The sequence below is a fragment of the Phascolarctos cinereus genome, unplaced genomic scaffold, assembly GCF_003287225.1.
Source record: "Phascolarctos cinereus isolate Bilbo 61053 unplaced genomic scaffold, phaCin_HiC Scaffold_5;HRSCAF=322, whole genome shotgun sequence".
In the NCBI taxonomy this organism is placed as follows: domain Eukaryota; kingdom Metazoa; phylum Chordata; class Mammalia; order Diprotodontia; family Phascolarctidae; genus Phascolarctos; species Phascolarctos cinereus.
Genome location: NW_027555958.1, coordinates 451,837,080 through 451,848,476, shown reverse-complemented (window position 1 = coordinate 451,848,476; position 11,397 = coordinate 451,837,080). Strand labels below are relative to the sequence as shown.

The window sequence follows — 11,397 nt, the reverse complement described above, 5'->3', positions numbered from 1 at the left end:
TTTGAAAACGAAGTTGCAAAGTAGGGGGGAATAGGCAAGGGGACCAGAGGGGTTAGGGAGGTGAGGGCTGAGGTGGGTTGAGGCTGGAAATTGAGGAAGAAGGAAACTCTATATTCCGGAGACCAAAGCAGTTTTGCAAGCAGATATTAGGTCTCTGGGGGTGGATGGGGGTGGGGTGGGGAGGGAGGTGTTTGAAGGCGAATTGGAAGCCTTTTTAAATATATTCATAAATCTTTCGTAAGAATCCCACCTCCGTAGTTTGAGGCTTTGACTATTTGCTTAAAAGGCAGTGGGAGAGCGCAGTAATCCCCGGCACGCACGCAAACAGTCAGACTGGGCAGCAGAACACGGAGGGAAGGTGCGGCGCCGGGGCAGTAGCCGGCCTGGCCTTGGGACTTCTAGGGCGGCTCGGCTGGGGCGGCTGGGGCCGAAGTGGCGGGCGCCGGGCCGCCTGGGAGCGGGGCCGCGTCGTCGGGCCTGCCGGCCTCCAGAAGTCGTACCACGGCGTCCCGGCGGTAGAGGCGGGCCACGTCGCAAGCGGTGTCGCCCTGGTGGTTCCGGTGGTCCACTCTGCAGGCAGTGTGTCGGAGCAGGAACTCCACGACGGGCAGGTGGCCCTCGCGGGCAGCCAGGTGCAGCGGCAGGTTGCCCTCGCTGTCCTCCACGTTCACGTCGGCCTGGAACTCCAGCAGAGTCTGTAAGGTGTCCAGAAAGCCGGCCCGGGCAGCATCGTGCAGGACCGCGAAGCCCGTGCGGTCCTTCAGGTCCGGATTGGCACCGCGCAGTAGAAGCCTCCGCGCAATCTCGGGGTTTCCGAGCTTCATCACCTGGGAACAACAGAAAGACAGGCGGTGGGCTCCTTCAAGGCTCTCGCCAAGCCATCAGTCGGGCTGGGCTCTCTTACTTCACCCAAGGTGGCGGCATTAGCTGATCAGTACTATTAGTTGTTACTGAGATTACAGATTAGAACAGTAAAGTGGTCATTATGTTTGCTGGGAGGTGAGGGGTGGAAGGGTTGAACAGAGGAGGAATTGAGCATGCGGAAAGTACTGCCAGAGGAAGGGAGAAAAATCGAAGGTGCTCGACTCCCCTAGGCGCCTAAGATTTTGCACTCCTAAATCGTACCATCCCAGATTTGCGCTTTGACATTGCCTAGCTGGGGGATTTCCCATTTCTTAGCCTGTTTCCTCATCCGTAAAATGGACGGAATCATACTTGAACCATCCTACAGGGCTGTTGTGGGCCAAATGCTTCATAAATCTTCAAATGTCTTTGAAATGGAAGTTACTGTGATTATTATTATTTTGAAAAGTCCTACAATTGAATGACAGATAGAAGATCTTAAACAGGCTGCAAATACAATAGCAAATTTATCACAGTTAAAATCTTTGCAGCCTGAGCCAGGGACCAACAGTTAACTGAATAATTTCAAGGAGAAGTTATTTAATGATTTTTAGGGAGGTGAATAAAAATACACTAATGGAATCTAGTGTTAAAAACAGGATCCCTGAGAAATTCTTCACTAGAGGATGGCTAAGGTCCCTTCCAGCTCTCAATTCAGAATACTTAAGAATTGTGTAATTTCCATTTCATTAAGCTTACGAAATGAAAGAGATTGTGGGACTGATTATTGTAAGTAAAGAATGTCAATCTTTATTCTTGTTCAAGTTGAAAAAATTACATCTGGTGATACACAAAAGGGGTGACATTTTCTGGGCCCCAGGAGTAAAAACAGCCATTTGGGTGACTTCCTTAAACAACAAAATAAGTGCTCACAGTGTTAGGTTTCATTCCATCACCCAATATTAGAATATATTGGGATTGGGTTTTTTTTTTACTCCAGAATGATCTAATTTTCTTAACATCTAATTTCCAAAATAAAATCATAGCTCAGAGGACAAGCAGTTTTGATTTCTTTTTCCATTTTATATCGACCAATCACTTTATAGTGAATAAAGAGATGCATCTTATACTTAGAAACCTCCATTCCCAAAGAAAGTGTAAATGATGGTTGAGACATTCACTAATTTAGGAGGCTTCCTCTCTTTCGATTATATATACCAACTAAATCAAACCAAACTAAAACAGAGTTCGTGTGTGTTTGTGTTTGAGAGGAAACTACAGGCTGTCTGACCAATGTTCTTTTAAATAATACAAATACAAACACTCACTACTGGTCATTTTTACAAAGTGCTGCTTGTTTTCCAAAGTTCTAACTGACCACTTGAGTTTCAAATGGATGATTTGGAAAGAAAAGATGAGATTACTGTCTACTTTGAGTCCCTATGTGCCTTGAACTATTGTTTTCCTTTCTTATATAATCACTTGGTGGCCCTTCCTCTGCTTTGCTTTAGTTCTAATAGTCCAAGCAGCTAGGAATAGCTATTGTCAATTACTTTTAATGTTTTACATCAAAATTAAGGCTCAATAATAAGCATTTGCTCACAAATGGTTCGATTTGCAAATTTTCACAGACATATGCTAGGTATCTATTGTTGTGTATGAACCTCCTTCACTGTGCTAAGAAGGCCTATATCCAGTGGCCCTCATTAGTAGTGTTCTAAAGTCACATCATGTTGGATTGCATCATACAAAATACAAAATATAGATTCTCAGTTCTGGAAAATCGAGTCTCTCACTGATAAGCCAGAAAATGTCAACATCTGAAAAATCTTTATTACATTCAGGTAGACAAGTAAGTATTGCATTTCTATTTATAATCTGTTGGAAAACACCCCCGAAATTGATCTCCTTCTGAAAAGGAGCATTGTTTTGACTAGTAATAATCTCTAATTAACTAATGGTGGTAAAATATATTAAAGATGCAAAATGTTAAGTCTGTGCTTACTGAAGACAGTCTGCCATTAACCTTTTCCTTAACCACAACACTGTTGCCTGCTTTAGACTTTCTTTAGGAGGCAAAGATTAAAATTGGGCACAAGGCTATTGATTTTTTTTAAAAAAATAAGTTCTCTGAAATAACATTTTGAGTCATAAAACCTGACCTAACACCTTCTGGTGATCACGAGGGTATTTGAAGTTTGAGTCAGTGTTCAGAAGAGAAGGCATGAGGAGACACAGACACCTCAGAGCTTTGAAGAGTAAATCTGCAACTCAGGCCTTGCCATTAATATCCCAATTTGGAAATCAACATTCAGAAGGAGAAAAAAAAGTTACTGCTATTAAATTAAGTTAATGTAATTGTGGAAGGAAATTTTCCATCTCCCCTCAGCAAATAATAGTAATATTGGAAACTGCTGAGAGAAAGTTCTCTCAAATTATATCACCACTCACCGTTTCAAGATTATACATATTGAAAATAAATTTACATTCTCTTCTCTTTCGTGATTTTTTTGTTTTGGGGGAGAGTAGGTATGTGTCATTAAATCAGGCAGGATTAAGCTTCAATAAGTAGGTATTAGTATACTGATTAGTATGGTTAATGTAAACAACATTGTATGCTTATAGAAAAACTGACCCCAAAATAGGTCCCTGGCAGATTTAACAGTGAAATTCTCCTTGCATTTTTGTAAAAAAACCAGGGTTTTGCTAGTCGTTTGTTGTTATTGTTGTTGTTGGTTTTTAAATGTAATTCAAGCGCCCCTTTCTTGCCCTTCTGGGCTTTCTATAATATTTAGATTTTCAAAAGAAATCCTTTTAATCTATACAGCGTGTGGCATTTGGGGGATCCTACCTTTTTTGTGGAGCAAAGTTAGAAGAAAAAAATCAGGACAATCGTATCTCTTTTCCCTCAATCTCTCTGAAATCACAAACAGGAAAGATTTTTCGTGTCCATGCATAAGCTCAGTGAAAACTAGATATTTTTTGCAAGGTCCTGGATCCCGATTTTCATCTTAAAAGAGTACAAGGACTCCATCTGCCAACAGCTATCTCCTGTCACTTAAAATCCTAATTTCTGTATCTGAAAGCAAACACTCCAAACCCCCAAAAGACTAGGACTCAAGTGTAGCAATTCGTAACATAGATTGTTAGAACACGAGGAGAAATACAGGGACTATTTTAGAAAACGCTTATGCCTTTTGTCTCTTTTCATCCACATCTTGATATTGTTCAGGGAAGTGGAGGGGAAAAACTCCACACCACCATTCTATCAGGTACAATAAATAGTTGGCACTTAGGCGCATTTCGGCTGTTGTCTGTAAATTTAAGGAACGGGCGGGCGCTCAGCCTCTGGCCGAGCCGCAAAGTCGCCTTTCCCCCCGGGTTGCCTTGTGAATGGGCGGGTGGCAGGCAGCTCGGCGGCGGCGGCGGCGGCGATTGCAGCCGCGTTAACTGTGAAATGGACATCGCGCCCCAGGGCTGGAAGCTGGGGGCCGGGGGCTGCTGGGCGGTAGACGAAGCCCTCGCAGCTCCCCAAAGGGCAGCCTCCTAGAAGGCAGGAGCCGAGAAAGTGGACCTGGGAGGCAGTTATTGGGGCAAAACAGCCCAAATCACTCATAGCAGTGTGTTGACTTCAGATAATCATCATTGGGACGTGTTTACAGATCTGCTCCGAGCAACCTTAGCGCTGGAAGGACTCCTGGGGAGCACCCCCCGACCCCGGCCCCCAGAAGCCCCCCGAAAACGAGGCGAGACCTGCCACCTCCCTGAGATCGACTAGGTTATTGGCTTTGGCGATTTTATTCCAAGTACGTCATTGGGGGGAGTTGGATCGACTTAAAGTTGAGATCTAAAATATGGCAACCGGCTCCGTCTCAAAAAAGAGTGGGATTGGGGACCCCGGCCAGCTCCTTGGCTGTCGCTCCCCCAGCCCGGTTCCCGGAGGGACGCAGCCTCGGGGACCTGTTTCCCCCACCTCTCGGGATACCAACCTGCAGCGCCGTCCTTCCAAATCCATTTTCTGCATTGGCGCTCACATTATTTTGCAACAAATTAGTGAGTTGCTCTAGGTCGCCCCTGGCAGCTGCGGACGCCAGCTCGTTCCCCAAAGGCTCGGCCATTCTTTAGGGTCCTGACGATCGGGAAAAGATGCGTTAGTCGGGTCCCCCCCCTGCTCCTAACCAGGCTGCATGATGGCATCGGAGCCTGACAGAAGGGCTGGGATGGTTAATCTTCGGGAGTGAGCTCGGTGTAGTAAATACTAGTAAGATCTGCCTGCCAAGAGCCCGCCCCTCGATTCACACGTGATTATTCAGCAAAACGGAGCTATTGGAGGGGGGCTTTGCTCCTCGCTCTCTCTCTCTCTTAACCCCTAGGAAGAACTCCGCGGATGTCGACCCAGAGACACCCGGGCACATCCAGCTTTGTGAGCTGTTGGCAACTGCGTGACTGGTAGCTACGCGGGCAGCTGTCATACGTGTTCCATATATGTAGAGACATGGCCCATAGCAGCTATGAGTCCGGAGACCCAGGGGCTAGAGCAAAGCAGTAATCACCGCAGAACCGGAGAGGAAAATGAAAAGGAGACAGGGAGAGAAAGAAAGAGAGAAAGAAAAACATCAACAACCCACCCTTGTTCACAGCGACGACTCGAGCCTCGGAAGCTGCTGCGGCAGGGTGGCGGCGACGGCGGCGGCTCGGGCTCCAGGGCAAAGCGGCGGTACCGGCTCTCCATCCATACGGGGCGCCAAGCCCGGGCCGGCGGGATAGTCCAGGCTGATGCCGAAGAGCTCACTCCCAAGGGGTTAAAGCAAAGCGAGGTTGGAGGGTTCCGTGGCCAAGAGCCCGGCGGCCCCAAGGCTTCCCTCCGGGGCTCGGTGCGTCCGTCCTTCGGCAGCCCGAGGGGGCTTCTGAGGCGCTAGGGGCAGGCTCCGCAGCCCGCCGAGAATGCAGTCACAGCCCAGCCGAGCCTCCCAGGCTGGGGGCGTCGGGCGCCGCGTGGTCCCCGGGGGCGCCCCGGCTGCCTTTCGCAGGGTCCCGGCCGCCTCATCGTGCCGTACTGGGGCGGAGGGCTGCGGGAGAGTCTCTCGTAGTCTTCGGCTACTGAACAAGGCTGGACGAGAGATGATGGGTCCGGGCGCAGGCACTGGAGCCTCACAGCCTCCGTCTTCAAAAGCCCGAGCCTCCGGCTGCCGCTTCCCGCCTAAGGTCGGGCCGGCGCGCTCCCCGGCCTCCGAATGCTGGGGCCCATCGAGGCTTCCTCTGGGCGTCGAGGCGCGGGGAGACGCTGGGCACGTCCGGCTGGCACGCCCGCCTCCTACCCCTGTCCCGGCCCCAGTCGTCTCGCTCTCCCGGGGCCCCGGTGGACTCAGGTTCCCTGGCTCCGGCTCCTGCTCTAGTTCCGGCTCCAGCTCCTTCCTGGCTTGACTTGACTTGGCTGAGCCCGGGCCCGGCCCGACCCCAGGTCCGGGTCCCCGATGCTTCTCTACTCGCGGTGACAGCTATCTAGCTCCGGCTTCCCCGGTCCCGGACAGTTCCTGCCGTTCCCCGGTGGACGCTGTCCCCTCTCCCAGGTCCCCTCAGCCCGGCCGGGCAGCTTCGCTGGGCTCCCTGGAGAAAGGAGCCGCGCTCAGGCTGCCCGCCGCCGCCGCTGCCGCTGCTGCCTGCAAAGTCGGGGCCGGTTTCGTCTTTTTTTTTTTTCCGACCTCATCAGCTTTTTTTGAAATGAAAAAAAATTGAGCGCTTTTTGAGTTGAAAAACCCGCCCCCATTTTAACGGCACAGTTTTAAGGAGGCTCTGCCGAGTTAAGGAGCCCGGGGAGCGGGAAGGCCCCGGCACCGCCCACGCTCCGCCCCCAGCTCCGTGCTCACCGCCCACTCTCCTCCCCTCCCCCCTCCCCGCCTCCCTTGGCCAGAGGCAGCCGTGTCGCCCTGCTGCCCCGCCGGCCCGGCGGCCAGGCCCCAGCTGGAAGCTCTGCACGCCGTGCCGCTGTGCGGTGTTGGGCTGCGCGGGGATGAGCAGGCAGTGCTGGGCCGGACCGAGCCGGGCCACGCTGGGCAGTGCAGGAATGGGCTGTTTGGATGGACAGCTCTGGGCTCTGCTGAGCCTGGCCCGGCAGGGCATCGGCGGCCCCGGCCCGGTCCTGAGGGCTCTCCAGCCGAACCCTGGCAGCGCCCGAACAGCCACTGGGGTGGGGGGGATGGGATGACAAAGGGACCGGAAGAGTCCCCGGGGGTGCCAGAGGTCTGTGGCCCTACAGTTTGCTTGGGGGGCGTCGGCCCAAGCGCCCGGCAAGGCTTGGGCTGCAGTAGTGGTCCAGCCGGTCCCGGGGCCCCCGTCGCCTCCCTCGGGCCCTCGAGGCAGCCGGGGCGCCCCTGGGTAGAGCGACGGGCGATGGAGGGATGAACTAAGCCTACCTCCCTCCTTTTCCCCAGAGGAGCCGGGCAGTGCCAGCCCCGCACCTGCCTGTACAGCTCGCAGGAGAGAAGCGGGAGAGCCGGGAAGGGTGGACGAATGACGCGGGTCCCAAGTGAGACAAGCGGAGAAGAGAGGAGGCAGAGAGAGACCCCCTTGGCGAAAAGCCAGTCCCTGGGACAGGGCCAAAGTTGAAGAGAATTGATGTCTTAGCTCTGAAACCGTCTTGTCTTACTTGTGTCAAGGACCAGAAACCCTGAAAAGGGCTCGGGGGAGGTGGGGGAAGGGGAGAAGAGGATGGGGGGAAGGGCGAGCCTTGTTCGTCTGGAAGCTGCTGATGGAGTTTTCCAGTAAGGCGCATTTTGCTGGAGTTGACAATCCTTCCTTTGAGCTTCTGGTTCTTTCTTTTCTCTCTGCATTCTGGAGGGAGAAATCTCTTCTTTAATGATTTCAGCTATCAGAGATGAAAGCTCTCTTGGGCCTTGTTTTGAGCCTGCAACAATACAGAGATTTTCTCTTTCAGATGGGTAAAGTAACTGACCTAGTTACTATTTTCTCTCCTTTTGTGGCCTTAAAACACATACAGTTGTTTGTATGAAACAGCCCCCTGGTCAGTACCTGTTGGGGGGAGAGAGACAGAGACAGAGACAGAGAGAGAGAGAGAGAGAGAGAGAGAGAGAGAGAGAGAGAGAGAGAGAGAGAGAGAGAGAGAGAGAGAGAGAGAAGAGAGAGAGAGAAAGAGGTCTTGGCCTCCAAGAAACCAAATCATACCCATAGGCCTCTGGCAACATCTGACTGTGTAACTCTGAGGTCTGCTGTAGCAGCAAGAACAAAATTCACCAGAAATGTTTTTGTGCTTCCAGGATAGCCAGTTTTACCTAGCAACCCAAGAACAGGTGGGTCCTCAGAAGGAGAGATTATGTGGGGGAAGGTTTTTTCCCCCCCTCTCTGAATTATGAAAACAAAATGATAACAAAGCTGAACTTGAATTGGCATCCATTTGGCTATTTCAGAGGGGCTGAGTTTTCTCTAATTTTTCCATTTACTTGGACTAAAGTATCTAGCTCATATTTTTTTAAGCATGATATCTGTTAATAAATAGGAATATGTATGTAATAAGTCACTTAATTATCATGGGAATTTACAGTATAATCTTTTATTACAACCAAGGACATGAAAAATATTGCATTGTTGTTCATTGATAAGTAATTGGCATTAGTCCAATCAAAGGTTGCTTTCTATAATTTAATGTGATTTCTTTGCTTAGGACAGGATGTTGTAACATATCTAATGAGGAGGCATGCTAAATTATGTATGCTCTATATGACCTGTTTACATATGTGCATCACATTTTCCATGTTGAATTAATTACTAAGGAAGTTTTATGGTTTTTGAATCTACTCATAGAAGCTATTGTATTAATATACTATGTGAGGCTCAGTTAAAGGCCTTGGGAACAGGATCTTCAAATATCTGTTATTGGGGAAAGGTAGTGGATCAGTCCTATGTGCCCACAAAAGACTGAATGAAGACCAGTGAGTGGAAAGCAGAGCTCAGTTAAAATCATAGATTTAGATCTTCCCCCATTTTATGCATCAAGGACTTGAAATGAACCATGTAAAGGTTAAGTGACTTAGCCAAGGACACATAGATGTTAAGCAGCAGAGCTGAGATTGGATTGACATGCTCTAAGGCTAAATTCAACACTTCTTCTCCCATATCTCACTGCCCTTCGGATGAAGAGCTTTCTAATCATTAAAGCTGTTCACAAATGGAATGGGCTGTTTTATGCAGTAGTGAGCTTCTTGTCACAAGTGTCATTCATTCAGAAGCTGGCTGACCATCTATCAGGAAGATCAGAGAGTGAACTACTGCACTGGTTAGGTGGGGCCTTATCTCAAGTCAAGCATCATAAACTTAGCTCTAATGACAGAAAGCTGAAAATCCCAGTCATTATGAGATTGATAACCTTTGATGGTCTCTCCCTCCCCCCTCCTCTTTTCAACTAGCCCCTATAACATGATGCAACCGGTAACTTTTGATACGGTCTGTATACACTCTCCTAGTGCTGAAAAGCATGTCCTGTATTTGGGACTAAACGGTAACCCAGCTGGAACCCTTCCTTGATTTTCTGAAGATTATAACCATTTTATTGTTAGGAGTCTCTAGAAAGCTACAGTAATAATTTCATTTTATGCTTTGTCCTCAAAGACTCAAGCCTTCAAAACCCTTTTGTTCTTTTGTTAGTGTTTGCATTTTTTGCTCCTGTCCTGAAGGCTTCTTCTGAGATGCCTTTCTAGATCCCCCAGATAGGTGGCAAACAGATCATGTGGGCCCAACTGGCCTTTCTTATTTCTTAAGCCTAGGCTTCTGTTTCTTAAATCCAAGCAGCTTCTCATTCTTTGGTAAGAAGACTGTTTTCTTACCAAAATGAAAATAAAAGTGTTCAATAAGCTCTCTAGTAGCTTACAAATAACAATGGCGGATATGTGTGTGTTTTTAATAGTCTTTCTTTCTCCTCAAAATATTTTATGTACATGATATCATCTAAGCCTCAGAGTTTAAGTAGTGCAGATGATTATTTCTCTTTTACAGATAAGGAGAGTGAGGCATTAAAAAAGTGAAGTGACTTGCCCAAGGTAACAGAGATGGAAAGTAAAAAATCTAGAACTAGAACTTGGGTCTTTTGACTCAGACTCATTATTTTTAGATGCTCTCTACCCCCCACCCCATTTCCTCAGCTGCTTTTCTGAATTGGAGGGCTATGGCAGAATAGCATATGACAAGATGAAGAACATTTTTGATTGGTCTAAATCTAAATCACAAATGACATTGGTGTTAATATGCCTTACATGACATTTTCGAAGGGAGGATGAATTAGTTAGCTTAAAAGGCAATGGACATATGTGTTTGGAGGAACAAAGGAAAGCAGAGAAAGATGCTTTTTAAAGAGGACCAGCCTAGCTAGGTGGCCCTGGGCAAGTCGCTTAACCCTGATTGCCTCACCAAAAAAAAAAAGGACTATTAAAAGGCCAAAAATGAGTCATGAGTGTCTTTAAAAAAAAATTCTGACTTGATGAAGTTGTGTTACATGATTTATTTTTATGGGTTATTGGTAAGTGGGGGATTGTGCAAAATGACTTCTCAAGTATTTATGGCCAGAAAACTGTGAGATAAATTCCTGTGGGACATAGGAAGCCTGTAGTTTCCTTTAAAGAGAAAGTCCTGTGAAAATGGAGACTGCTTCTTGCTTCTAATTTGATCTTTATGTTCCTCTCCTTCTTTTTTCCAGAGTATAAAGTCATTGTGGATCCTGGATTCTCAAGCACTGATAATCAGGTCAGAGAGAAAGAACAATTCCCCTTCAGAAGTTCAGCGAATGCCTTACAGATTCAGCTGAACTCGGCATCTACTTACTGTGTGGTGGCCATGGTTCTAGACACTGGAGGGATACAACAAATGTAACATACCACAAAGCACTTCTCATCTTATTGGAGATTTATATATATTATTTATATTTATATACATTGCATAGATGAAACAGTGGGAGAAAGCATCACAGCATATAATAAAGTTCAACATTTTATGGTATTAAGTACTATGGGAGATCAGAAAGAAGAGAGCTCAATGGTTGTTCATTTATTCACTTATTCAAAAAGTGTTTATTGAGCACTTGTCATGTGCCAGGAATTGTGTTAGGTGTTATGGCTACAAAGACAAGAACTTAACATTGTCCTAATCCTTAAGAAACTTACATTCCATCTGGTAAAACTATATATACATATATTATATACACATAGATATATGTGTAATATATAGAATATATATAGGTATATGATATAGGTAATGTATATCATATATACACATAGACATATGTAATATCTATCTATCTATCTATCTATCTATTGAGAAGTAAATGCAAAATACAGATCAACTAATTTCTGGGTGAAATGGAGGGTACCAGCACTGAGGAGGATCAGGCTAGGCCTTAAGTAGGAAGTGGCACTTAAGTTGAGACTTTCGGGGAGCTCTGGATTCTAAGAGTTGGACGTGAGGAAGATTTCCAGGCTAGCCTGGGTCATGGCGCAGATTCAGGAAAGAGATAGAATGTTGTGAATGAGCAACAAATAGGAAGAAGGCAAG

The 11,397-nt window shown here is 47.3% G+C and overlaps 1 protein-coding gene across 1 annotated transcript; it reads right to left on the bottom strand.

The window, feature by feature from the left end:
• Positions 1-311: 311 nt before the first annotated feature.
• Positions 312-5,580, bottom strand: CDKN2C (cyclin dependent kinase inhibitor 2C). Its single transcript, XM_020987735.2, has 3 exons — positions 5,472-5,580; positions 4,833-4,972; positions 312-827 (listed from the first exon to the last, which is right to left on the bottom strand). The coding sequence occupies exons 2-3, from the start codon at positions 4,959-4,961 to the stop codon at positions 399-401; spliced, it is 558 nt and encodes a 185-aa protein (XP_020843394.1). The 5' UTR covers positions 4,962-4,972; positions 5,472-5,580; the 3' UTR covers positions 312-398.
• Positions 5,581-11,397: the final 5,817 nt, after the last annotated feature.